We start from the raw sequence: 27,367 nt of genomic DNA on the forward strand, positions 1-27,367 counted from the left end.
GAGATTCTGCAGATGCCGGAAATCCAGAGCAACACACACACACAATGCTGGAGGAACTCAGCAGGGCAGGCAGTCTCTATGGAGGGGAACGAATAGTTGACATTTCGGGCTGCGTCCCTGAAGCGGGGCAGCTTTACAAAACTGTGTAATTTTGCTGCGCGTTGGTTTGAGGGCTGTGTTAATCGAGGTGTTTCTTGCCTCGACAGGAGAAAGAGTCGACAGAGGATTATAACGTGGCCTGTATATTAACACTACCCCCGTACCAGAGGAGGGGCTACGGCAAGTTACTGATTGAGTTCAGTAAGTACTAGAGCTTTGTCTCTGTCACGGGGATCAAATAAAGATTCAAAAAAAGATGAGCTTTATTTGTCACATAAACACCAAAACGTACAGTGAAACGTGTCGTTTGTGTCAAGGTTATGCTTGGGGACAGCCCACAAGTGTCAACACGCTTCTGTGCCATCATATAGAAAAGCACAGCGCAGAAACGGGCCCTTCGGCCCATCTAATCCATGCTGAACTATTTAAACTGCTTCCTCCATCGACCTGCACCGGGACCCCTACCCCTACCTTCTCCTAAGCATTGAAATCAATCACACGTACACCACTTCTGCTGGCAGCTCGTTCCGCACTCTCACCACCCTCTCTTTGTGCGAAGAAGTTTCCCCTCCGTGTTCCTGTTAAACATTTCACCTTTCACCCTTAACCCATGACCTCTAGCTGTAGTCCCACCCAGCCTCAGTGGAAAAATGCTGATTGCATTTACCCTATCTATGCCCCTCAATGTATACCTCTATCAAAACTCCTCTCAACCTTCTACATTCCAAGGAATAAAGTCCTAACCTATTCAATCTTTCCCTATAACTCCCACTAATCCTAACCCGTATGTCTTTGGGATGTGGGAGGAAACTGGGGCAAAGCCACGTGGTCATAGGGAGAACATTCAAGTTGGTTAATTGGTCACTGTAAATTGTCCTGTGATTAGGCTAGCGTAAAATAGATGGGGTTGCTGGGTGGCAGGACGCATAAATTTGGTTCTCAAACCATGCCCTCCCAATGAGTGGACTCCCTGACGTGTCTCTGTCTGTCTCCCAGGCTATGAGCTCTCAAAGGTTGAGGGGAAAACGGGGACGCCGGAGAAGCCGCTGTCCGACCTGGGGCTGCTGTCCTACCGCAGCTACTGGTCACAGACCATCCTGGAGATTCTCATGGAGCTGAAGTCAGAGAACGGGGAGCGGCCGCAGATCACCATCAAGTGAGTGCAGTGGGTGTGGGGACAGCGGTCTTTTGTTTTGGAGTCAGTAATCGGTTTAAAGATTAGCTTGATTTGTCACATCCACATCTGGTTAAGCTAACAGCATTATGAAGGACCCCACACACGCCTCATACAAACTCTTCTCCCTCCTGCCGTCTGGGAAAAGGCACCGAAGCATTCGGGCTCTCACGATCAGACTGTGTAACAGTTTCTTCCCCCAGGCCTTCAGACTCCTCAATACCCAGAGCCTGGACTGACACCAACTGACTGCCCTCTACTGTGCCTATTGTCTTGTTTATTATTTATTGTAGTGCCTGCACTGTTTTGTGCACTTTATGCAGTCCTGGGTAGGTCTGTAGTCTAGTTTTTCTTTCTGTGTTGTTTTTACATAGTTCAGTCTAGTTTTTGTACTGTTTCATGTAGCACTATGGTCCTGAAAAACATTGTCTCATTTTTACTGTGTACTGTACCAGCAGTTATGGTCGAAATGACAATAAAAAATGACTTGACTTGGGACACATTGGGACCAGTACTGTTTGGCCCCATTAAGCAGCTGCCACAATTAGTCAAAGAGTCATGGAACAGAAGACAAAAAAAAGTGAAATTACCATTTAATTGAGTAACAAATTATGTAGTTAATTGAAATATAGAACAAAATTAGAACACCACGATGGTACTATAAAATTGTATATTAGTTCCTAATAGTTATCAACAGAGGAATTCATCCAGCGTACGCTGCCGTGTTCTTTTGAATGACTGTAAATGAACAAAATCAGTGCAGACTCCTAGTGCAGATTATGGACTGCCTTCGTACAACGCTTTTGACAATTGCATCTTCCAAATCTTCGTTTTCATTGTAATATTCAAGGTGATTGTTGATACCTTCATATTCTTAATAGTCCCTAATTGTTGAAGTGGTGAAATCATTTCATTTTCACTCCTGGCTGTTTCCGGCATCTCCAAGCCTGAATGCTTGAAACCGCTGTGAATTGACTTGCTGGTTATTTCTTGCCAACTATCAGTGACGCAGAATCACTGCTTTTTGAAGACAAGCACTCACATCTGACACTATTGTAAAAACTTCGCTGTGAGCACGCTGCAGTGGCTAACGGTTACAGAAGTGCATGAGACTGATGCGAGTTAGAAACTGTTCAGCGACGGTCCATGGCCCCAAATAAATGAAGGGACAGAGGAATTTATAAAGCTCTTAAATGAATATGTGGATAATGGAGGGATGTGGACATTGTGTGGGCCAAAGGGATTAGTTTAGTTAGGTATTTAATTAATTCAGTTAAGCATTGTGGGCCAAACAGCCCGTTCCTAGGTTGTACTGTTCTATGTTCAATTAAAAACACGTGTATTGGGGAAAAAAAATAACTTCTCTCTCTCTCTCTCTCCCCCTCCCTTCTTCCCACCCCCACACTCAGTGAGATCAGTGAACTAACGAGTATCAAGAAAGAGGATGTCATCTCCACCCTTCAGTACCTTAATCTGATTAACTACTACAAGGTAGGCACCATTGTATCGGGCGGGGGCGGGGGTCACGCATCCAGCTTCCCCTGTAGTGGGCGAGCAGACTGTATACACCCCTCTGGGAGGCAGTTTGACTGATGGCCGGTCCGTAAGAGAACAGATCCCAGGGACCGTGAGGAAGGAGGGCTGTATTGTGGGTGGGGCAGTGAGGGAGCAGGGCTAAGGAAGGAGGGTGGAACTGCAGAACAGAGACAGCTGTGTGTACCGAACCATCTGATTTAATGCTGCCATGTGTCGGTCGTCCCGTTGCAGGGTCAGTACATCCTCACCCTGTCGGAGGACATCGTTGAAGGCCACGAGAAGGCCATGATGAAGAGGCACCTGCGGATCGACTCAAAGTGCCTGCACTTCACGCCCAAGGACTGGAGCAAGAGGGGGAAGTGGTAACTGCCTACTGTACAGGACAGGGACAGGGAGAGAGAGAGAGAGTTACTGACTGTCGCCTGGGACTGTAGGGACCATTCGTCCCGGCTCCTCTTCTTCCAACGCACATCGAGACGTTGCCATTTCTCTCTCCGTTGAGCTGACAGTGACCAGACGTCCCTCCTGCTACTGCTCCGCGACTACCCCACACACCAGAACTCCCGCCCTGGAACGGGAGGCAAGGAGGCTCGGTGTATGGAGGGGTCTGACTGGTGAGAGCGGTGGCTCACCTCCGGTGGGACGGGGTGCAGTCCCACCCGACGATCTCCGGCGGACGGACCGTGCTCCCCAGACGGATGCCGGATAGTGGGGGTTAGAAGGATGCTCCCTCTGCACTCCCCACACCCCAGGGAGCACGGCGGTGGGGCAGCTGCGTTTCCCGACTGACCTTGCGCTGTGGGGGGTGTCACAGGGTGGGGTACTCAGGTATCACTCTCAGTGTTGAAGCTGAAGTCAGACTCTGGGGGGGGGGGGGGGGTGCCTGTGCGGATGGGAGGCAAGAAGGTACTGCTTGTCTGGGGTTCTGCAGGCAACATGCTCTCAGGAAATGACTGAACGGTGTGTCCAAACTAGGCACAAGCACAGGGGATCCCGAATTGTTGGAGCTCCTTCATTGGTTCAGCTTCCCGACTGTAAAAACTGTCTCTACAAACACAACGGTCAGCACCATTCGCTCTTGTGCCAGTCTCCCGCTCACCCGTCAGGTATTGAATTATACTGGTAATCCACAAGCTGCGTAGAGGGAGCGTCACTCTGTGTCTGACCCCGGGAGTGTGTGATGGGACGGTGTGGAGGGAGCTTCACTCTGTGTCTGACCCCGGGAGTGTGTGATGGGACAGTGTGGAGGGAGCGTCACTCTGTGTCTGACCCCGGGTGTGTGTTTGGTCGAGTTCATAACTTGTTCCTGGGGTGAGATTGTCCGAGATGCAAGCTCAGAAGAGAATCCTCCCCACCTGGAGTAGCCCTGGGTCACGGCTCCATTGGCTGTGGAACACTTTTGATCTGAGGTGAACTCTGCAGCGTTACATAGGCCAAGGACAACCAACTGAATAACCCCCAGACACCCCCCCCCCACTGTCTTTCATGTCCATTCCCTTATCCCCTTCCCCAGCTACTCCCACTCTCAGCTGAGCTGGAACCTGTGTGGGTAGAACCATGGACAACTTGGGGATTGGATGTGAATTTTTTTTAAATACCAATCAACGTTTGTATATATTGCCAAAAGTCAGTTCAACACGTGAATGTTTTTGGGGAGTTCCTTCCCGTGGGAACCGTCCAACCCTTGTCCGTGGGTAGGAATCTCCCTCGGGATGTCCTGGGGGGGGGGGGGGTACACACACACACACAAACTGGAGATGGAGTCACCAACTCAAAGCGCCTTGAATCTGCACACCCCCACCCAGCCCCCAGTAGCCTTCAGCGCGATGCCTAACGTAGTCGCATGTCTTGTGCTGTGTAACTTTCCTGTTGTGTGACCTCCCAAATGTTTGTGTAAATGCATGTAATTCTTGGTTAGAATTGGTAATATCAGCAAGAGTTGTACAGTTTTTTAAAAAAAAGTATTCTGGGTTGTATAAAAAAAATTAAATATTAATGTTTCATCATTTGGATTTCCTGCTGTGGACTTACTTTGGCAAGTGAGGGAAGGTGACATCACACAGTCCCAGGGTGACTCCCTCCTCACAGATGCTGAATACTGGTTGATAGACTGTTGAGCGTTGAGCCCAACTTTCTCTTGTCATGCACAGGCCCTTCAGCCCATTGAGTCTGTGCTAACCATCAACCACCCATTTACACCAGTCCTACCTCTCACCCACACTAGGGGGAAAAACCCACACATCATTGGGGGTGGGGGGGTGGCAGCGTGACTCCTTATAGGAGTCTATACGTCCTTCCGCTGACTGCGTTGGCACTTTCGCCGGGTGCTCCGGTTTCCCCCCACGTTCCCAGGACGTACGGGTTAGGGTTCGTGAGTTGGCACGTTTGTTGTTGACGTGCGTTTCTCTGCCTCGATGAACACGTGACAGATAAAGCAACACACACAAAGTGCTGGTGGAATGCAGCGGGCCAGGCAGCATCTATAGGGAGAAGCGCTGTTGACGTTTCGGGCCAAGACCCGAGTGATGGGCAGAGAGAGAGAGAAAAAAAGGGGGGGAACAATATATCAGCGTTGGGGTAAGAAGGGGAGGAGGGGCATTAACAGAAGTTAGAGAAGTCAATGTTCATGCCATCAGGTTGGAGGCTACCCAGATGGAATATATTTTTTCTCTCTCTTTCTGCTCCTCACTCTGCCTGTTCTCCATCTCCCTCTGGTGCTCCCCTCTCCCTTTCTTTCTCCCTAGGCCTCCCGTCCCTGATCCTTTCCCTTCTCCAGCTCTGTATCCCTTTTGCCAATCACCTTTCTGGCTCTCAGCTTCACCCCACCCCCTCCGGTCTTCTCCTATCCTTTCGGATTCCCCCTCCCCCTCCTACTTTCAAATCTCTTACTATCTCTCCTTTCAGTTAGTCCTGACGAAGGGTCTCGGCCCGAAACGTCGACAGTGCTTCTCCCTATAGATGCTGCCTGGCCTGCTGAGTTCCACCAGCATTTTGTGTGTGTTGCTTGAATTTCCAGCATCTGCAGATTTCCACGTGACAGATAAAGCGAGTCTTCACTTGGGGGGGGGGGGGGCACCTACACAGGGAGAACGTGCAAACTCCACTCAGGCAGTGCTGCAGATCAGGAGCGAACCCGGATCTTTGGAATCGGGAAACAGTGCATCTACCCACCGAGCCATCACCTCCTCTAACCGAGTCTGCCAACAGTGAGCCTACTGCTGTTATCCCCTCCAGTCCCACCCCTGCTGAAACTGGCATGGTTCTTGTTAAGACACACGTTTATATTAGAAAAACGTAAAATCTTTATTTCTGCCTGCACAGACGGCGAGGTGAGTTTCCTCTCCGCGGCAGAGGGGCGCGGTCTCGTTTCTGCCTGGTCTCATTCTTCTCCCACCGGGGCGTGCATCTGCAAGACACAAAGCCCGACCTTTTCAACATGGCCTGCCTCTCCTCCACAGCCCACCCCGTCTCTGTGGGTGCAGGACTTCCTGCTGTTGCCAATCGCAACGGGGGTGGCAGGGGGTAGATCCTGGTCCGGTGAACCCGTGGAACTCTCCCGTACAGAGGGCGAGTTGCTGGATCTGTATCGGGGAGTGTTGGCTGAGAGCACGAGTACAGAGGGTAGTTTGAAAGAGCACAGACACAGTTTACAAGGATGTTGCTGTGCCTGGTTACAAGGCGAGATTCAATAGGTTAGGATTTTTTTTCCTTTGGAACGCAGGAGATTGAGAGAGTTAATAGAGGTATGGAAAATTTCGAGGGTACAGACAGGTTAAATGCGAGCTGATTTTATTATCTCCACTAAGAGTGGGTGGGACAACAACCGCAGATCATGGGTTATGAGTGAAAGGTGGAAAGTTTGAGGAGGAAACTTCTTCACTCAGAGGGTTGTGAGAGTGTGGAACAAGCTGGGCACGTGAGCTCAATCTCAACTCTCAAGAGGAGTCTGGATAGCTACACGGACGGTGGGGGATGGAGGGCTGTGGGCCCGGTGCGGGTCGATGGGAGTAGGCAGATTAAATGGTTCAGCATGGACTAGATGGGCCAAGGGGCCTGTTTCTGTGCTGGACTTTTCTATAAATATTTAACAGTATGAAATTATAAAGTGGGTATTAACAAGTCCTCCTCCCAGGGTGGGGGGAGTCCAAAAGTAGCGGGCACAGGGGTCCTGAGGGGTAAACGATTTCAACACAGGCGAGTATATGGATCGAGCTGCCAGAGGAAGTAGCTGGGGCAGGTACAATGGTACTCAAGAAGTTCATGGAGATATTCGGGACAAACACAGGAAATCAGGACTAGCTGGGCGGGCACCGCGGTCGGCACTGACTCACAAAACGTGAAACAATACAGAACGATACGTGCCCTTCCATTAACGGTGTGCCCACCTGTATAGACCTACTCCGCAATCAATCTGACCCCTCCCCGTAACCCTCCATTTTCAGTATATTCATGCAACTTCATCTCTGGAATGGCCCTGTTGTAGCAGCCTCGACCACCACCCGTGGCAGTACATTCCAGGCACCCACCCACTCTCTGTGCGCTTGGGTTTCCCCTCACGGTCCAAAGACGTACGTTAATTGGTCATTGTAAATGATGTCCCCCGGAATTAGCCTTTACCACCCCGGGGAAAAGTCTCCGACTGTCCACTTGATCTGTGCCTCTTATCATCTTGTACACCTTTATCAGGTCATCCTCCTTTGCTCCAAAGAGAAAAGCCCCAGCTCGCTCCACTTCTCCTCATAAAACATGCTCTCCGATCCAGGCAGCACCTTGGTAAATCTCCTCGGCACCCTCTCTAAAGCTTCCATATCTGTCCTATGACAGAACTGAGCAAAATACTCCCAAGTGTGGCCTAACCATAGTTCCACAGAGCTACAACATCACCTCAGGGCTCTTGAACTCAATCCCCCAACTAATGGACGTCAACACACCATATGCCTTCTAAACCACCCCATCAACTTTGAGCGATCGATGGACGTGGAGCCCAAGATCCCTCTGACATTAACCCTGCCTCCAAAGTGAATCACTTCGCACTTTTCTCAGGTTGAACTGCATATGCCTCTTCTCAGCCCAGGTCTGCTATCCTGTCAGCGTCCCGTTATAACCTCCCAACACCGTACACAACTCTGCCAACCTCCATGTCATCTGCAAATGTATTAACCCACCCTTCCACCTCCTGATCCAAGCCATTTGTCAGGAATCCCGGAACAGATCCCTACAGAACACCACTAGTCACCGATCTTCAGGCAGAATATGTTCCACCTACAACTGTCACCATCTGCCTTCTACTGGCAAGCCAATTCTCAATCAGTACAGCCAGGTTTCTCTGGATCCCATGCCTCCTGACTTGGCAAGATGGATTTGGCAGCTGGGGGAAGGGGGAGGGAAGAATTGGGTCTTCTTTCTACACGGATGGAGAACGTAGAGAAGCTCACAGCCTGGGCGATCTGTGTCCAGCCCATCGCCATCACCACGGTGTCGTCTGGCGTTGGCCGCGTCTCCAGGTTCCAGTACGTCAGCGATGAGAAGGCCGACTTCACGCTGACAGCGCGCTCCTGCGGGTTTGACAGCCAGCGTTACACTGTTGTCAGGAGTAAAACAAGCCCCTCGGCCCACCGAGATCATGCCAGCCTTCACCACTCTCCCCCCCCCCCCCCCCGTTACATTCACACAGACAATGGCGCAATTCAGAGCAACACGCAAGTGCTGTCGATACTCAGCGGGTTGAGCAGCCTCTGTGGAGGGAGGTGGAGAGTCAACGTTGCTGGTCGAGACCCTTCATCAGGGGGTGGAAGAGTAGAAGTGAAGGTAGACTGAGGGGGAGGTGTGAGGGAAGATCAACCAGGTGATCGAGGGGAGAGTGAAGGTAGAGATGGGTGGATCCAGGTGAGGAGTGTGATCGGCAGATGGAGGAGGGGAGAGTAGGAACAGTGACAGAGGCTGGGAGGTGGTAGGGTGATGGCAACCAAGGGCAACGGCTGTGGAATCTGATAGGAGAGGAAGGTGGAACATGGAACCAAATCAGGGAGATGAGGAGGGAGAATCGAACAGTGGGGGGAGGTGGGGAACAGTTCACAAGGCACAGGATATGCAAATCCCAAAAAGAAAGAAGTATTCGAAAGGAAGTATGACACAACCGTGGATAACAAGAGAAGACAAAGCCAAAGAGAGGTCACATATTAGAGCCCATCAGTGTTCGTTGCTCTGACGTCAAAGAATTTCCCATTTTCCCGACAACTCTCCTCAACTTCTACCCTGTGTCCGCATGTAGGGGGAACAATTACCCACCCCCATACGACGGTGTGGAGGGGGCAAAGAGGGAGGGTGGAGATTAGTGGGAGTGGAGGGGGGAAGGGCGGCCATGGTAGTGTAGCGGTTTGCGAACGCCTTGGAGTGCCTGCCAGTGATCACGGTGGGTTTCGATTCCTGCTGCTGTCTGTAAGGAGTTTGTACGTTCTCCCTGTGACCGCGTGGGTTTCCTCCCATTTTCCAAAGACATTCGGGTTAGGGTCAGTGAGATGCAGGCTGCCCCCCAGCACAACTTCAGACTGTGTTGGTCGCTGACGCAAACATTTCAGTGTGTGGTTTGACGTGACGCACACTGAGAAATAATCTTCCCATTTAAAGATAACTTTCTTATTCTGACAGCCCGAGCAGGCGGTCGAGAGTTCCCCTTCCCTCCGAGGAGAGTCCCCCGCTGAGCGACACCAACACACCCGCCACTCACCTCCTCGTCCGAGCACGGTTTCTGGTCCTCCCTCAGCACGAGCCCAACGTAGCCTGGGGGCACAGGGAGATCTCGGCCCCGCAGTGCCCGGCCGCGATAGGAGACCAGCAGCTCTGGAAGGGAGGAGACGTGGGTGAGTTAGTCCTCTCTTCCCCCACCCACTCTCACCAAAGCGCCCCTGCTCATCGGGGTGTCCAATCAGGAGGGAGGGGTGATATAAAAATGTTGTACCTCCTGACGCATAGAATAGCGCAGAGAAAATCTGCGAGGATGCTGCTGGGACTTGAGGAACTGAGTTATAGGGAAAGATCTGACAGGTAGCGGAGGAGAATGAGGGCAGATTTGATCGAGAAATACAAAATTATGAGGGGTGTGGATAGGGTAAATGCAAGCAGGCTTTTTCCACTGAGATTGGGTGAGACTAGAACTAGAGGTCATGGGTTAGGGGTGAAAGGTGAAATGTTTAAGGGGAACACGAGGGAGAACTTATTCTCTCGAGAGTGTGGAATGAGCTGGCAGGGGAAGTGGGTTCAATTGCAATGTTTAAGAGAAGTTTGGGTAGGGACATGGATGGGAGGGGTATGGAGGGCTGTGGTCCCAGTACAGGTCAACTGGACTAGGCTTAGATAACAGTTTGGCACAGACTAGATGGTCTGAATAGCCTTTCAGTGCTGTAGTGTTCCATGACTCTATAATGCCTGGGAAGTAGTTAGAGAACTGCAGATAAGACTATAAAATTCGATCTCAGCGATGTTCAAATTGTCGCCTGAGGTCGACTCCGAATTGTCAAAACTTATTGTATATTAAGATAAATGCAAAGCCCAAGGATTTGGAGTTGTCTTCAAACTTCACCAACTGAATGAAGGGCTAGGATAGGCTAGGTGGGCTGAGTGGCCTCAAGGACAGTCTCACGGTGGGTGCTCCCCCTCCCCGTCAAGTCACTGGTCAGTTTCTCCCGAAGGGGGTGAAACGGGATGAACTGCGGCGCCAGCTTACCGCCATTGCGCTCCTGCACCGCCGGCGTGAAGTACTGATCTACCCTGGCGTTGCCGTCCGTCTCGATGGTGACAGGCAGCAGGTGGACGCGGTCCCTCGGCATGGCCTCGAGCGCCCTCGCCTCCACCCGGACCGTGTGGTTCCCCGGGCTTGCCATGCTCCGCCTGAGAGACGGGGACAAAGTCAACGAGGTCGCTTCACGAACACTGCGACCCCCCCCCCCCCCGACACCAACGCAGACCCTACCAGACACACCAGGGGCAAGTGGCAACACGTTTCCAGCGTAGCATGCCCCCAACTCACTCACCCTAACCTGAGAGTGGGTGGGTTAGTAAATTGCTGATGACACAAAGGTTGTGGGTAGTGTGGAGGGCTGCCAGAGGTTACAGTGGGACATTGACAGGATGCAAAACTGGGCTGAGAAGTGGCAGATGGAGTTCAACCCAGATAAGTGTGAGGTTGTTCATTTTGGTAGGTCAAATATGATGGCAGAATATAGTATTAATGGTAAGACTCTGGGCAGTGTGGAGGATCAGTGGGATCATGGGGTCCGGGTCCATAGGACACTCAAAGCTACTGTGCAGGTTGACTCTGTGGTTAGGAAGGCATACGGTGCATTGGCCTTCATCAATCATGGGATTGAGTTTAAGAGCCAAGAGGTAATGTTGCAGCTATTTAGAACCCTCATCAGACCCCATTTGGAGTACTGTGCTCAGTTCTGGTCGCCTCACTACAGGGAGGATGTGGAAACTATAGAAAGGGTGCAGAGGAGATTTACAAGGATGTTGCCTGGATTGGGGAGCATGCCTCATGAGAAAAGGTTGTGTGAACTCGGCCTTTTCTCCTTGGAGCGATGGAGGATGAGAGGTGACCTGATAGAGGTGTATAAGATGATGAGAGGCATTGATCGTGTGGATAGTCAGAGGCTTTTTTCCCAGGGCTGAAATTGTTGCCACAAGAGGACACAAGTTTAAGGTGCTGGGGAGTAGGTACAGGGATATTGCAATATCCCTTGAGGAGTCAAATTCGTGACATGGGAACAGTCAGTAAAATAGTATAACTTAATTCTTTGTGCAGTTCATTGTCACTAATGTCCCTGACGTGACAGCCACGCTAAGTGCCTCAGTGGAATTGCTCTCACATCGAGAAAAGTCTGTTAAACCGATCACTAGTCCATCTGAGCAGCTCAAACGTTCCATACAACGCTGCTTCTGACGGAGTATGGGATTTCCGACTTCTGTCAGGGGTAAGTTTTTTACTCAGAGAGTGGTGAGTGTGTGGAATGGGCTGCCGGCGACGGTGGTGGAGACGAATACGATAGGGTCTTTTAAGAGGCTTTTGGATGGGTACATGGAGCTTAGAAAAATAAGAGGGCTATAGGGAAATCTAGTAATGTCTAAGGTAGGGACATGTTCAGCACAACTTTGTGGGCTGACGGGCCTGTATCGTGCTGTAGGTTTTCTAGGTTTCTATGTAACCCCGTACGCCTGTCTTTGGAGTGTGGGAGGAAACCGGAGCACCCGGATAATAAAACCCACACGGTCACGGGGAGAACGTACAAACTCCTTACAGACGGTGGCAGGAATTGAACCCCGACCGCTAGCGCTGTAAAGCGTTGCGCTGACAGCCACGCCTCCACGCTGCCCCAATCTACCCCCTCACCCACACAACCACGGACAAACTACCCAGGGATACGCTTCCTGTTTGTTCAGTTTGTACATTTGTTTAGAGATAATAGTGTGGAACAGCCCCTTCCAGCAACTCACAATCCCCAGTTTAACTTCTGCCCCATCAGGGGACAAATCAATAAAGACCACAAGATAAAGGAGCTGAATTAGGCCATTCGGCCCATCCAGTCTGCCCCCATTTCATCATGGCTGATCGATTTTCCCTCTCGGCCCCAATCCCCTGCGTCCTCTCCTCTCCCCCCTCCTGTATCCCTTCATGCCCTGACCACTCACGAATCTTCCAACCTCTGCTTTCAACATACTCGGCCTCCGCAGCCACCTGTGGCAAAGAATTCCACAGATTCACCACCCTCTGGCTAAAGAAATTCCTCCTCATCTCCGTTCTAAAAGGAAGGATGCCCCTCTATTCTGAGGCTGTGCCATCTTGTCCTAGGCTCCCCCACCATAGGAAACATCCTCTCCACGTCCACTCTCTCTGTGTCCTCTGGTCCTAGACTCCCCCACTATAGGAAATCCTCTCCACATCCACTCTATCTGTGTCCTCTGGTCCTAGACACCCCTACTATAGGAAACATCCTCTCCACATCCACTCTATCTGTGTCCTCTGGTCCTAGACTCCCCCACTATAGGGAACATCCTCTCCACATCCACTCTATCTGTGTCCTCTGGTCCTAGACTCCCCGACTATAGGAAACATCCTCTCCACATCCACTATATCTGTGTCCTCTGGTCCTAGACCCCCACTATAGGAAACATCCTCTCCACGTCCACTCTCTCTGTGTCCTCTGGTCCTAGACTCCCCCACTATAGGAAACATCCTCTACACATCCACTCTATCTGTGTCCTCTGGTCCTAGACTCCCCCACTGTAGGAAACATCCTCTCCACATCCACTCTATCTGTGTCCTCTGGTCCTAGACTCCGCAACTATAGGAAACATCCTCTCCACATCCACTCTATCTGTGTCCTCTGGTCCTAGACTCCCCCACTGTAGGAAACATCCTCTCCACGTCCACTCTCTCTGTGTCCTCTGGTCCTAGACTCCCCCACTATAGGAAACATCCTCTCCACATCCACTCTATCTGTGTCCTCTGGTCCTAGACTCCCCCACTATAGGAAACATCCTCTCCACATCCACATTATCTGTGTCCTCTGGACCCAGACTCCCCCACTATAGGAAACATCCTCTCCACATCCACTCTATCAAGGCCTTTCACCATTCGATAGGTTTCAATGAAATCCCCCTCATTCTTCTGAATTCTAGTGAGTACAGGCCCAGAGCCATCAAACACTCCTCATGTGACAACCCATTCAATCCTGGAATCTTTTTGTGAACTTCCTTTGAACCCTCTCCAGTGTCAGCACGTCCTTTCTTAGGAAAGAGGCCCAAAACTGCTCACAAGTGAGGCCTCACTATTACAAAGTCTCGGCATTACATCCTGGCTTTTCTATTCTGGTCCTCTTGGAATGAATGACAACATTGCATTTGCCTTCCTCACCACCGACTCAACCTGCAAATTAACCTTGAGGCAGTCCTGCACTTCTCAGATTTACTTCTCAGATTTTTGAATTTTCTGCCCATTTTGAAAAGAGTTAACCCTTTCACTGCTTCCACCAAGCTGCATGACCGTACATCTCCTGACATTCCACCTGCCACTTGTTTGCCGATTCTCCTAAACTGCCTTAGGTCCTTCTGTAGTCCGTCTTCCTCAAAATTACCTGCCCCTTACCTGTCTTCATATTGTCTGCAAACTTGGCTAAGGAGGCATCAATTCCGCACTCCAAATCATTGATATAAAATGTAAAAAGAATCGGTCCCAACACAGATCCCTGTGGAACACTACTACTCGCAGGCAGCCAGCCAGAGAAGGCTCCCTTTATTCCCACTCTTGGCCAATCAGCCACTGCTTTATCCACGCTAGAATCTTTCCTGTAATACCATGGGGCTCGTATCTTGTTAAGCAGCCTCATGTGTGGCACCTTGTCAAAGGCCTTCTGAAAATCCAAGTACACAACATCAACCGATTCTCCTTTGTCTATCCTGCTTGTTATATTTCTTCAAAGAATTCCAGTAGATCTGTCAGGCAAGATTTTCCCTTGGGGAAACCACGCTGCCTTCGACCTATCTTATCACATGCCTACCAGGTACGTCTTTGGACAGTGGAGGAAACGGCAGCTCGTGGGGAAAACCCGTGCATTCTGAGGGGAGGAGGTACAAACTCCTGAGTTCTCCATTGTCCCGAGCTGCGGTAGCGTCACGCTGACCTACCGTGTTGCTGGGATGCGAGAGAAAACCAGGGCATTCGGGCGAAAACCACACACTCGCAGGGGAGAACTTACAAACTCCAGAGAGTCGGTGAAGTCCCTGGAGAGGTGAAGCAGCTGCTTGACTCTCTGTGCTAATGATCCACACCCCAGATAACCCAAAGTGTCTGGCTTAACTACAGCCTCGGGGAAGTATCTATCTCTGGGAATTCTCTGGATTCCAACATGTCAAAAGGCCTCGAAAATGAGTGGAGGATGTTTCCAACTGCAGAAGAGTCTCAGACCAGAGGGGACAGCCTCAGAATAGAGGGGCGTCCCTTTAGAACAGAGATGAGGAGGATTCACCACCCTCTCACCCCTCCCGTGCTCCCTCTCCCCCCACACCCTTCTTATCCCTCCCTCTCCCCCCACGTGCCCTTCTTCCCCATCCCTCCCTCACCTCTCTTATCCCTCCCTCTCCCCCCTCCCGCACCCCTCTTATCCCTCCCTCTCCCCCCTCCCGCACCCCTCTTATCCCTCCCTCTCCCCCCCGCACCCCTCTTATCCCTCCCTCTCCCCCCTCCCACACCCCTCTTCACCCATCCCTCCCTCCTGCGCCCCTCTTCCCCCTCCCTCTCCCCGCACCTCCTCTTTCCCCTCCCTCTCCCCGCGTCTCCTCTTTCCCCACCCTCTCCCCCCACGTGCCCTTCTTCCCCATCCCTCCTTCCCGTGCCCCCTCTTCCCCCTCCCTTCATCCGTCCCTCCCCTGCGCTCCCTCTTCCCCTCTTCATCCGTCCCTGCGCTCCCTCTTCACCCTCCCTCCCCACGTGCCCTTCTTCCCCCTCCCCCCCGCGATCCCTCTTCATCCATCCCTCCTCTGCGCTCCCCTGCGCTCCCTCTTCACCCTCACTCCAGCGCTCCCTATTTCCCCCTCCCTCCCCTGCGCTCCCTCTTCCCCTCTCCATCCATCCCTCCCCTGCGCTCCCTCCACCCTACAGCGCTCCCTCTTTCCCCCTCCCTCCCGCGCTCCCTCTTCACCCTCCCGCGCCCCCTCTTACCCCTCTCCCTCCGTCCCTCGTCACCCCACCCCCTCGTGCGCCGATCCCTCACCTCTCCGCTCCCACACCGCCGGATACCGGAAGTGCGCGGTCGCGGAGCCCGCCGGGAACTGTAGTTCCTGGTGGTTGCCGGGTAACGGGAAGGCGCCGGAGTTTGCGGCCCTCTGGTTCTACCCTCTCACCACCCTCCAATCCACCCCTCCCCAATCCTGGGGGTGAGAGTAGCTCAGGGACGGACAGCAGGAAAAGGGACAGAGGAGGGAGAGTGGGGCCTGGGGCGGGGTGGGAGGGATAATTAGGAAGGAGATGGAGTGGGGGGCTGATGGGAAGGAGAGATGGAGGGAAAGAGGGAGGACGGAGGGAGAAGGCTGAAAACACGAGGAGATGTTGAATGAGGGTCTGGAGGGGAATGGAAGTGAGATGGAATGAAGGCCTGGGCAAGCAGAGGCAGAAGACAAGGTACATTTCCACTGCTTGTAATATGTGGGGCCATTCAGCCCATCTAGGTGACAGTCTGTCACTGCAGATTTCATTCTCTGTGACCAATTCAACCCAAGTTCCTGCAGATTCTCCCCCTTCCCCTCCCCACCCGTACTCCACACCACTGACCTTAGGATGTGCGGATGAAATCCCTAAGGTAGGAGAACTTCTGACCTTCATGCAGATACTCACAAGCTGACGGGCAAAGACTGAGCAACAACCACAATATCCCGGAGGAACTCAGCAGGATCAGGGATGGACAGTGGGAAAGGAGACAGAGGAGGGAGATTGGGGGCACCAGGGAGAAGGGCCTGGGGTGGGGCGAAACCCCTTGGCAGGCATGGAGGAAAAAAAAAGCTGAGGAGTAGATTTAAAACGTGGAGGTAGAGGAGAGAGAAACACCAGCTGATAGGTGAAACCTAGAGGGGGAGGAATGAAGTAGAGAGCTGGGAAGTTGATTGATGAAAGAGACAGAAGGCCGTGGAAGGAATGAAAGAGGGGAGGAGCACCAGAGGGAGGTGATGGGCGGGTAAGAAGAAAAAGGGGATGGGAAATGGTGAGGAGGAGGGGCATTAACAAAAGTGTGAGAAATCGATGTTCATGCCATCAGGTTGGAGGCTACCCAGACGGAGTATAAGCTGTTGTTCCTCCAACTTGAGTGTGGCCTCACCACGACAGAGGAGGAGGCCATGGATGGACGTATGGGAATGGGAAGTGGAAAGTCGTTTCCATTGGTAGGTGAGACGAGGGGACACAGCCTCGAGATTGGGGGGAGTAGATTTAGGACGGAGATGAGGAGGAACTGCTTTTCCCAGACAGCGGCCTATCTGCAGAATTCTCTGCCCCACGAAGCAGTGGAGGTTCCCCCAGTGAATATAATTAAGACAAGGCTGGATAGGTTTTTGAACACACACACACACACTGAGATACCGACCCCCCGCATGAACTCGACACACACTCACACAGAAGCAGCGGCGGAGTCTGGGATTGAACCCCCCGGTCCTGAGCCCCAGGAGGGTCTGGTCTCTTCCCCCTCCCCCAAACCACCCCCCACCCCCCGCAGCTGGCAATCAACCAGCCCGTTGCCCATGCCAACCACTCACATCCCGGCATCGTGACGTCACCCGCAATTCTCCCCCCCTGAGTGTTGGCCGAGCCCCGGGCCTTTAAGCGAGCGATCCCTTTAAGAGTGGTCCCCCCTTTCCGAACAAGTCGGCGACCGGTCTGCGATGCGATGCTCGGCTGGGAGGGGGGGTGATGTCAGTCATTTCGTGGATTGTGGGAAAGTAAGGGAGCATCAGCTCGCCATATTTCCACCCCCTTGCATTCCAGGGGTGCAAGGTCAGTAGCAGAAGCGCCTGATGCGGGAGGAGGCTGCAGCCTGCACATTCAGGGGAGGTGCAAGAGAAAACACTCAAGGTATCACAGGACCTAGCGAATAACAACGAGGGGGGGGAAAAAAGGCAACGGCAGCACAGAAACCCAGGTGCATTGGAGTCGAAAAAGGTAAACAAATACAGTTTGCAATGCTGCGTTGCCTCAATAATTCTTGCATTTCATTGCATTGATTTTAAAAAAAAAATATATCTCCGCTTCATGTGGGTTTTAAAAGCCTCCCAATCTCACCAGCAATTCTCTGGAGAAACGAAACGATGCATAAATCACCGGGGGTGGGGGGGGTGGGAATGGAGATTTTTAGAATTCGCTTAGTTTAGCATATTCGCCGTCGGGGCGAATTCAAGCACCATTCACCCCGTCCTCGGTGGGAATCTGTGAGAATTTGCGGAGATTTTAAAATCAGCTATTTATGTATTTGAAGATTTAACTTGTTTGGCAAATGGATGGAGGCGGACCATTTCACCTCCTTTATAATCCATTTTAAAAATAATCTTGTATATACATTTATTGAAAGGGTAAAATCACGGTTCATAAACATTATTCTTTCTTTTTTTAAAAAATTTGCAATAACCCCTGAATAAGAGGCCGTCATTAATTGTAGGTGCTGTTCTCATTGTTGCTTGGCTGGGTAATATTCGTCGGCGGACAGTTATTCTCCCTACGCGTCATTTTCTGAGGCACCGCATTGCGTCTGGCGGCTCCGTGGAGATCTGCCGCCCCCCGGTGGCTGCAGGTGGGACTGCACTTAGCCCGGGCGGGTGGGGGAGACGGGGATGGAGTGTGGGGAGGGGGCCCTGTGCACCATCAACGCGGGGATTGTGGCGGAAAATAGCGCCCTGAGGGGTGTTGGGACGCCGGGGTCACTGCGTACCCACCTGCCCGAGGCAGACCCGTCCTGCCCGCGGTGGCGACCTTCCCTCCCGCATCCCTGATACCCACCATGGTGGCAAGTCACTGAGATCCGCACTGCCGGGAATCGCTGTCACCAAGGGTCACAGAACCCTCTGCTATTTCACGCTGACCTCCATTCCCTTGTTACTGGCCCAGGGTCTCTGAACCACGGGCTCAAAACCCTTTTTTTTTAATGCCATGGACTAATCCCATTAAGCAAGGGTACTCTGAACCTTCCCTATCAATGTGCCTGTCCCAAGTGCCTTTTAAATGTTAAACTGCCTCTGGCAGCTCGTTCCTTGTACTCATTTTTAAAAATTGCCATAAGGCTGGGAATAGGCAGACCCGCATCGCCGGACAGTCCCTCAATTTAATCCCAGCCTAATCGCAGGACAATTTACAATGACCAATTAACCTACCAACCCGTACATCTTTGGACCGTGGGAGGAAACCCACGCGATCACGGGGAGAATGTACAGATTGCTCACGGGCTGTGGCGGGAATTGGACCCGGGTCGCAGGTACGTTAAGCGTTGTGCTGACCGCTTACGAAACTCTGTCTCAGGTCACCTCAGCCGGCTACGGAGGGAGAAATGTCTTGGCCTCTCTTTACAACTCAAGCCCTCCAGTCCCAGTAACACCCTCAAATCTTTCTATTTTTAAAAAAAAAATCATTATTTCTCACACGTACGTTGAAACGTACAGTGAAATGCACCGTTTGTGCCTGAGGGGGTGCTGGTCCTAACCTGTTCATCTTTGGAATATGGGAGAAGCTTTCCCGGTCACAGGGAGATAGTACAGACTCCTCACAGGCTGGAATTGAACCTGGGATTGCTGTTGTAGTAGTAGTTTTGCCCCTGGCCCTAAGCTGCCCCTTCTTTTAATGACATCCCTTCTCTAATTGGATTCAGATTCAGTTTATTGTCATTTAGAAACCACAAATGCAATGCAGTTTAAAAATGAGACAACGTCCCCCCAGAATGATATCATAAAAGCACACGACAAAACAGACTACACCAGAAAATCCACATAACGTGTGGCAATCCCCAGTCTAGAGTCCGGAGAGGCTGCTGCGTATTAATATCACACTACCGTCTTAGTGCGTTCCCTGGAAAGGAGCTCCAAATCCACCAGACAAAAACAAGACCAAAAACTAAAGCTACAAGACCTGCACAAAACCACATAATTACAACAGTGCAAACAATAACATAATTGAGAAAAAACAGACCATGGGCACAGTAAAAATAGTCCAGAGATGTTAAAAGACTATAAGTTCAAAAGAAACCACCACACAGTTTCCGCAAGTCCCCAGGGTCCCGACAGACTCGCCATCCCACGCCGGTGGCAGAAGGGAATACCCCCGCTGCGGACTTCCACGGTGCTGCCGGACTCGCCTCGCAGACACAGCAGACAATGAAAGCTCCGTCAAACCCAGCCTCGCAGACACAGCACACCGAACTCCCAAGTATTCCTTACCAATGTACATCTGCAATGTAACATCCCAACTTCTGTTGGCCAAACGCCTTCCATTGCCATCCTGTCAACCCTGTGACAAGAGAGTGTCTTTTAACACGGCGTTAAACTGAGATCCCAGCTACCCTCAGTCATAAACAGTTCCTCCCTCCACACCACCACCCTCCCTCCCCAGCCCACAGATGCTACGTGACTCCCCGAGTTCTTCCACCAAGTTCTTTGCTTTGTGTTATTCCGGATTCGGGGGCCACACAGCGAGCGGTTCGGGATAGATTCCCGCCGTCATCTGCGAGGAGTTTGTCCGTTCTCCCCCCCCCCCCCCCCCCCCGGTTTCCTCCCACATTCCAAAGACGCATGGGTTAGGGTGAGTGAACTGTGGGCGTGCCACGTTCGCGTGTGTTGGCCGTTGGTGGTATTTCACGGTACATTTTGATGTACGTGACAAATAAAGCTCATCTTTTTTATTGCATTGGCAAGTAATGTGTCAGTCTTTGTCTTTACATAGCTTTTTGTAAATTCTATTGTACCTTATTTTCTTGTAAATGCCTGCAAGAAAATGAAATTTAAGGTCAGATGTGTCTGTAAGACCGTGAGATACAGCAGCAGAACCAGGCCGTCAAGTCATTTCATCACGGCTGATCCCATTTCCCCTCTCAGCTCCAATCTCCTGCCTTCTCCCCTTATCCCTTCATGTCCCGACCAATCAAAAATCTGTCAACTTCTGCTTTAAATGTACATAAAGGCTTAACCTCCACAGCTGCCTGGCGATGAATTCCACAGATTCACCTCCTCACTATGGGAAGGATGTGGAAGCATTGGAAAGGGTACAGAGGAGATTTACCAGGATGCTGCCTGCTTTAGAGAGTATGGATTATAATCAGAGATTAAGGGAGCTAGGGCTTTACTCTGTGGAGAGAAGGAGGATGAGGGGAGACATGATAAAGGTGTACAAGATATTAAGAGGAATAGACAGAGTGGACAGCCAGCGCCTCTTCCCCAGGGCACCACTGCTAAGTACAAGAGGACATGGCTTTAAGGTAAGGGGAGGGAAGTTCAAGGGGGATATTAGAGGAAGGTTTTTCACTCAGAGTGTGGTTGGTGCGTGGAATGCACTGCCTGAGTCAGTGGTGGAGGCAGATAAACTAGTGAAGTTTAAGAGACTACTAGATAGGTATATGGAGGAATTTAAGGTGGGGGGATTATATGGGAGGCAGGGTTTAAGGGTCAGCACAACATTGTGGGTTGAAGGGCCTGTAATGTGCTGTACTATTCTAGGTTCTAGCTAAAGAAATTCCTGCTCATCTCTGTTCTCATCTCTGTATCTCTGTGTAGAGATAGCAGGAGCTCTGACGGAGATCTTTCAGATGTCATTAGAAACGGGGATTGTGCCGGAGGATTGGCGTATTGCTCATGTGGTTCCATTGTTTAAAAAGGGTTCTAGAAGTAAGCCTAGTAATTATAGACCTGTCAGTTTGACATCAGTGGTGGGTAAATTAATGGAAAGTATTCTTAGAGATAGTATTTATAATTATCTGGATAGACAGGATCTGATTAGGAGTAGCCAGCATGGATTTGTGCGTGGAAGGTCATGTTTGACAAACCTTATTGAATTTTTTGAAGAAGTTACGAGGAATGTTGACGAGGGTAAGGCAGTGGAAGTAGTCTATATGGACTTCAGCAAGGCCTTTGACAAAGTTCCACATGGAAGGTTAGTTAAGAAGGTTCAGTCATTAGGTATTAATGCTGGAGTAATAAAATGATTCAACAGTGGCTAGATGGGAGATGCCAGAGAGTAGTGGTGGATAATTGTTTATCGGGATGGAGGCCGGTGACTAGCGGGGTGCCTCAGGGATCTGTTTTGGGCCCAATGTTGTTTGTAATATACATAAATGATCTGGATGATGGGGTGGTAAATTGGATTAGTAAGTATGCCGATGATACTAAGGTAGGAGGTGTTGTGGATAATGAGGTGGGTTTTCAAAGCTTGCAGGGAGATTTATGCCAGTTAGAAGAATGGGCTGAACGTTGGCAGATGGAGTTTAATGCTGAGAAGTGTGAGGTTCTGCATTTTGGCAGGAATAATCCAAATAGAACATACAGGGTAAATGGTAGGGCATTGAGGAATGCAGAGGAACAGAGAGATCTAGGAATAACAGTGCATAGTTCCCTGAAGGTGGAGTCTCATGTAGATAGGGTGGTGAAGAAGGCTTTTGGAACGCTGGCCTTTATAAGTCAGAGCATTGAGTACAGAAGTTGGGATGTAATGTTAAAATTGTACAAGGCATTGGTAAGGCCAAATTTGGAATATTGTGTACAGTTCTGGTCACCGAATTATAGGAAAGATATCAATAAATTAGAGAGAGTGCAGAGACGATTTACTAGGATGTTACCTGGGTTTCAGCACTTAAGTTACAGAGAAAGGTTGAACAAGTTAGGTCTCTATTCATTGGAGCGTAGAAGGTTGAGGGGGGATTTGATCGAGGTATTTAAAATTTTGAGAGGGATAGATAGAGTTGACGTGAATAGGCTGTTTCCATTGAGAATGGGGAGATTTAAACGAGAGGACATGATTTGAGAGTTAGGGGGCAGAAGTTTAAGGGAAACACAAGGGGGTATTTCTTTACTCAGAGAGTGATAGCTGTGTGGAATGAGCTTCCTGTAGAAGTAGTAGAGGCCAGTTCAGTTGTGTCATTTAGGGTAAAATTGGATAGGTACATGGACAGGAAAGGAGTGGAGGGTTATGGGCTGAGTGTGGGTCGGTGGGACTAGGTGAGATTAAGATTTCGGCACGGACTAGGAGGGCCGAGATGGCCTGTTTCCATGCTGTGATTGTTATGTGGTTAAAAGGACACCCCTGTGTCCTGCGGGTGTGTGCTCTGGTCAGACTTCCCCAACATAGGAAACGTCTGCTCCACATCCACTCTCGAGGCCTTTCTGTGAGGTCCCTGCTGTGAATACAGGCCGGCAGCCATCAAACACTCTTCATATGACAAGCCATTAAAACCTTTGAGCCCTCTCCAGTATCAGCTCATTCTTTCTAAGATAGGGGCCCAGAACTGCTCACAATACTCCAGGCGAAACCTCACCTGTGCCTTATAAAGCCTCAACATTACATCCTTGCTTTTGTATTCTAGTCCTCTCGAAATTAACGCTAACATTGTATTTCCCTTCCTCTCCACAGACTCGACCTACAGACTTACAAATTCTGCAAGTTAAGAAAGTGGCTTTCCTTCCTCCACCATCAACGCTGCCCTCAAACACACCTCTTTCATTCCACGCACACCTGCTCTGAACCCGTTCTCCCACCTCCCTACCAAGTAAGGTTCCTCTAGTTCCTCACCTCCAGCCTCTTTGCCCAGCACATAATTCTCTGAAACTTCTGCCACCTCCAACTGGATCCCACTACCAAATACATCTTGCATCTTTCCCTCCCCCCCCCCCCCTTCCGTTAAATCTGCAGGGATCGCTCCCTACCCAACTTGCTTGTCCATAGAACCTTACAGCACAGAAACAGGCCTTTTGGCCCTTCGTGGCTGTGCCGAACCATTTTTCTGCCTCGTCCCACTGATCTGCACCTGGGCCATGTCCCTCCAAACCCCTCTCATCCATGTACCTGTCCAAGTTTTTCTTAAATGTTAAAAGTGAGCCCACATTTACCACTTCATCTGGCAGCTCATTCCACACTCCCACCACTCTCTGTGTGAAGAAGCCCCCATGTTCCCTTTAAACTTTTCCCCCTTCACCCTTAACCCATGACCTCTGTTTTTTTTCCCCCCTGGCCTCAGTGGAAAAAGCCTGCTTGCATTCACTCTATCTATACCCATCATAATTTTATACACCTCTATCAAATCTCCCCTCATTCTCCTACGCTCCAGGGAATAAAGTCCTAACCTATCCAACCTTTCTCTGTGACTCAGTTTCTCAAGTCCCGGCAACATCCTTGTAAACCTTCTCTGCACTCTTTCAACCTGATTAATATCCTTCCTGTAATTCGGAGACCAAAACTGCACACAATACTCCAAATTCAGCCTCACCAAATGTCTTATACAACCTTATTCCAACTCTTATACTCAATACTCTGATTTATAAAGGCCAATGTACCAAAGGCTCTCTTTACTGCCCATTCATCCCTCCCCACTGGTCTCCCTCCTAGCATTTATCTCTGCAAGCGGAACAAGTGCTTCGCCCCCTCCCTCACAGGGCCCCTTGCAGGTGAGGCGATGCTTCGCCTGAGGGCCTGTTGGGGTCATATACTGTAGAGTGAGACACGCTACTCTACTGTGCCGACCCTTCTAATATTATCCTCAACGTTCAGCGCAGATGGGGGAGTAGGGGAGCACGGAAAGTTGCAGAGAAGATTTTTAATCCTCCGTTTTCCCGCCAGACTGGACCATGTCCGCCGTGGTCTACCCCAGGGACGAGCGGTTGGAGAGGCTGACGCAGGATGAGATAGTGATGAGCACCAAGGTGGTGATCCAGGGGCTGGAGACCCTGAGGAACGAGCACAACTCCATCCTCAACACCCTGCTGGACGCCATGAAGTCACTGCAGAAGGGCAGCCAGGAGCCCAGCGTGGCCCAGGAGAAGTCCTGCCTCCTCCAGAAGTCTCTGGAGAGCATCGAGCTGGGTCTCGGGGAAGCCCAGGTGAGTTGGGAGGGGCCTCCCCACCCTCCTCGTGACAGACCCCCCCCCCCCCGTGTCTGTGTGTGTGTTTTCTCTCTCTCTCTCTACTCCCTCTCTCTCTAACCCCCTCTCCCTCTACCCCCTCTCCCTCTACCTCTACCCCCCTCTCCCCACCCCTCTACCTCACCCCTACCTCTACCCCCTCTCTCTCTACCCCCTCTCTCTCTACCCCCTCTCTCTCTACCCCTCTCTCTCTACCCCTCTCTCTCTACCCCTCTCTCTCTACCCCTCTCTACCCCTCTCTCTACCCCTCTCTCTACCCCTCTCTCTACCCCTCTCTCTACCCCTCTCTCTACCCCCTCTCTCTACCCCCTCTCTCTCTACCCCTCTTTCTCTACCCCCTCTACCCCCTCTCTCTCTGCCCCTCTCTCTCTACCCCTCTCTCTACCCCTCTCTCTCTACCCCTCTCTCTCTACCCCTCTCTCTCTACCCCTCTCTCTACCCCTCTCTCTACCCCTCTCTCTACCCCTCTCTCTACCCCTCTCTCTACCCCTCTCTCTACCCCTCTCTCTACCCCTCTCTCTACCCCTCTCTCTACCCCTCTCTCTACCCCTCTCTCTCTACCCCTCTTTCTCTACCCCCTCTACCCCCTCTCTCTCTGCCCCTCTCTCTCTACCCCTCTCTCTACCCCTCTCTCTCTACCCCCTCTCTCTCTACCCCCTCTCTCTCTACCCCCTCTCTCTCTACCCCCTCTCTCTCTACCCCTCTCTCTCTACCCCTCTCTCTACCCCTCTCTCTCTACCCCTCTCTCTCTACCCCTCTCTCTCTACCCCTCTCTCTCTACCCCTCTCTCTCTACCCCTCTCTCTCTACCCCTCTCTCTCTACCCCTCTCTCTCTACCCCTCTCTCTCTACCCCTCTCTCTCTACCCCTCTCTCTCTACCCCTCTCTCTCTACCCCTCTCTCTCTACCCCTCTCTCTCTACCCCTCTCTCTCTACCCCTCTCTCTCTACCCCTCTCTCTCTACCCCTCTCTCTCTACCCCTCTCTCTCTACCCCTCTCTCTCTACCCCTCTCTCTCTACCCCTCTCTCTCTACCCCTCTCTCTCTACCCTCTCTCTCTACCCCTCTCTCTCTACCCCTCTCTCTCTACCCCTCTCTCTCTACCCCTCTCTCTCTACCCCTCTCTCTCTACCCCTCTCTCTCTACCCCTCTCTCTCTACCCCCTCTCTCTACCCCCTCTCTCTACCCCCTCTCTCTACCCCCTCTCTCTACCCCCTCTCTCTACCCCCTCTCTCTACCCCCTCTCTCTACCCCTCTCTCTCTACCCCTCTCTCTCTACCCCTCTCTCTCTACCCCTCTCTCTCTACCCCTCTCTCTCTACCCCTCTCTCTCTACCCCTCTCTCTACCCCCCTCTAACACCCCCCTCTCCCCCCTCTCTCCCCTCTCTCCCCTCTCTCTCCCCACATTCTCACTTCTCTCTCTCCCCTCTCCCCTCCTCTCTCCCTCTCTCCCCCCCCACCCTCCCTCTCTCCCGTCCCGTTTCCAGGTGATCTCTCCCCCCCCCCCTCTCTCCCGTCCCGTTTCCAGGTGATCTCTCCCTCTCTCCCCCTCTCCCACTCTCCCGTCCCGTTTCCAGGTGATCTCTCCCCCCCCTCCCTCTCTCCCGTCCCGTTTCCAGGTGATCTCTCCCCCCCCTCCCTCTCTCCCGTCCCGTTTCCAGGTGATCTCTCCCTCTCTCCCCCTCTCCCTCTCTCCCGTCCCGTTTTCAGGTGATCTCTCCCCCCCCCCTCTCTCCCGTCCCGTTTCCAGGTGATCTCTCACACTCTCCCGTCCCGTTTCCAGGTGATCTCTCACACTCTCCCGTCCCGTTTCCAGGTGATCTCTCCCTCTCTCCCTCTCTCCCGTCCCGTTTCCAGGTGATCTCTCCCCCCCCCTCCCTCTCTCCCGTCCCGTTTCCAGGTGATCTCTCCCCCCCCTCCCTCTCTCCCGTCCCGTTTCCAGGTGATCTCTCACACTCTCCCTCTCTTCCGTCCCGTTTCCAGGTGATCTCTCCCTCTCTCCCCCCCTCCCTCTCTCCCGTCCCGTTTCCAGGTGATCTCTCACACTCTCCCTCTCTCCCGTCCCATTTCCAGGTGATCTCTCCCTCTCTCCCCCTGTCCCTCTCTCCCGTCCCATTTCCAGGTGATCTCTCCCTCTCTCCCCCCCTCCCTCTCTCCCGTCCCGTTTCCAGGTGATCTCTCCCTCTCTCCCCCTCTCCCTCTCTCCCGTCCCGTTTCCAGGTGATCTCTCACACTGTCCCTCTCTCCCGTCCCGTTTCCAGGTGATCTCTCCCTCTCTCCCCCCCCTCCCTCTCTCCCGTCCCGTTTCCAGGTGATCTCTCCCTCTCTCCCCCCCTCCCTCTCTCCCGTCCCGTTTCCAGGTGATCTCTCCCTCTCTCCCCCTCTCCCTCTCTCCCGTCCCGTTTCCAGGTGATCTCTCCCTCTCTCCCTCTCTCCCGTCCCGTTTCCAGGTGATCTCTCACACTCTCCCCCCCTCCCTCTCTCCCGTCCCGTTTCCAGGTGATCTCTCCCTCTCTCCCCCCCTCCCTCTCTCCCGTCCCGTTTCCAGGTGATCTCTCCCTCTCTCCCTCTCTCCCGTCCTGTTTCCAGGTGATCTCTCACACTCTCCCCCCCTCCCTCTCTCCCGTCCCGTTTCCAGGTGATCTCTCACACTCTCCCCCCCTCCCTCTCTCCCGTCCCGTTTCCAGGTGATCTCTCACTCTCTCCCTCTCTCCCGTCCCGTTTCCAGGTGATCTCTCCCTCTCTCCCCCCCTCCCTCTCTCCCGTCCCGTTTCCAGGTGATCTCTCCCTCTCTCCCTCTCTCCCGTCCCGTTTCCAGGTGATCTCTCACACTCTCCCCCCCTCCCTCTCTCCCGTCCCGTTTCCAGGTGATCTCTCACTCTCTCCCTCTCTCCCGTCCCGTTTCCAGGTGATCTCTCCCT

General features: G+C 51.9%; 3 protein-coding genes across 12 annotated transcripts in view; 2 read left to right on the forward strand and 1 right to left on the reverse strand.

The window, feature by feature from the left end:
- Positions 1 to 4,821, forward strand: part of LOC132384053 (histone acetyltransferase KAT5) — a 44,519-nt gene extending 39,698 nt beyond the window's left edge. For all 5 annotated transcript variants that reach the window (XM_059955348.1, XM_059955349.1, XM_059955350.1 and 2 more), the window contains 4 exons: positions 207 to 300; positions 1,096 to 1,255; positions 2,683 to 2,764; positions 3,041 to 4,821. In XM_059955348.1, the coding sequence (XP_059811331.1) occupies positions 207 to 300; positions 1,096 to 1,255; positions 2,683 to 2,764; positions 3,041 to 3,175 (471 nt within the window). In that variant the 3' untranslated portion in view covers positions 3,176 to 4,821. The remainder of the gene's footprint in view (positions 1 to 206; positions 301 to 1,095; positions 1,256 to 2,682; positions 2,765 to 3,040) is intronic.
- A 1,266-nt stretch (positions 4,822 to 6,087) lies between these two features.
- Positions 6,088 to 15,620, reverse strand: rnaseh2c (ribonuclease H2, subunit C). Of its 2 annotated transcripts, none has more exons than XM_059955358.1 (5): positions 15,574 to 15,620; positions 10,533 to 10,696; positions 9,537 to 9,649; positions 8,245 to 8,364; positions 6,088 to 6,215 (listed from the first exon to the last, which is right to left on the reverse strand). In XM_059955358.1, exons 2-5 carry the CDS (start codon positions 10,687 to 10,689, stop codon positions 6,189 to 6,191), a joined length of 417 nt encoding a protein of 138 aa, XP_059811341.1. In that variant the 5' UTR covers positions 10,690 to 10,696; positions 15,574 to 15,620; the 3' UTR covers positions 6,088 to 6,188. The 2 variants fall into 2 exon arrangements, with proteins under 2 accessions (XP_059811341.1, XP_059811342.1); XM_059955359.1 differs by having other exon boundaries at positions 15,522 to 15,590.
- A 1,567-nt stretch (positions 15,621 to 17,187) lies between these two features.
- Positions 17,188 to 27,367, forward strand: part of LOC132384056 (kinesin light chain 2-like) — a 41,979-nt gene continuing 31,799 nt past the window's right edge. The window contains exons 1-3 of one of the 5 annotated variants that reach the window (XM_059955354.1): positions 17,205 to 17,507; positions 18,001 to 18,132; positions 24,147 to 24,406. In XM_059955354.1, the coding sequence (XP_059811337.1) occupies positions 24,155 to 24,406 (252 nt within the window). In that variant the 5' untranslated portion in view covers positions 17,205 to 17,507; positions 18,001 to 18,132; positions 24,147 to 24,154. Of the gene's footprint in view, positions 17,508 to 18,000; positions 18,133 to 18,418; positions 18,811 to 22,943; positions 23,080 to 24,146; positions 24,407 to 27,367 lie in introns of those variants that run through there. The other 4 variants (XM_059955357.1, XM_059955352.1, XM_059955355.1 and 1 more) reach the window with 4 other exon arrangements.

Source organism: Hypanus sabinus, chromosome 31 (assembly GCF_030144855.1).
Source record: "Hypanus sabinus isolate sHypSab1 chromosome 31, sHypSab1.hap1, whole genome shotgun sequence".
Lineage (NCBI taxonomy): Eukaryota > Metazoa > Chordata > Chondrichthyes > Myliobatiformes > Dasyatidae > Hypanus > Hypanus sabinus.

Bases quoted from the DNA above. Each gene is read 5' to 3' on its own strand.
- rnaseh2c (XM_059955358.1), bottom strand. From the start codon at position 10,689: ATGGCAAGCCCGGGGAACCACACGGTCCGGGTGGAGGCGAGGGCGCTC. The intron at 8,365-9,536 runs GTGAGTGGCGGG...TCAAACCCGCAG, and splicing joins AACCGTGCTCGGACGAGGAG to GAGCGCGCTGTCAGCGTGAA. The intron at 6,216-8,244 runs GTGAGCTTCTCT...TGTGTCTTGCAG, and splicing joins GGACACAGATCGCCCAGGCT to ATGCACGCCCCGGTGGGAGA.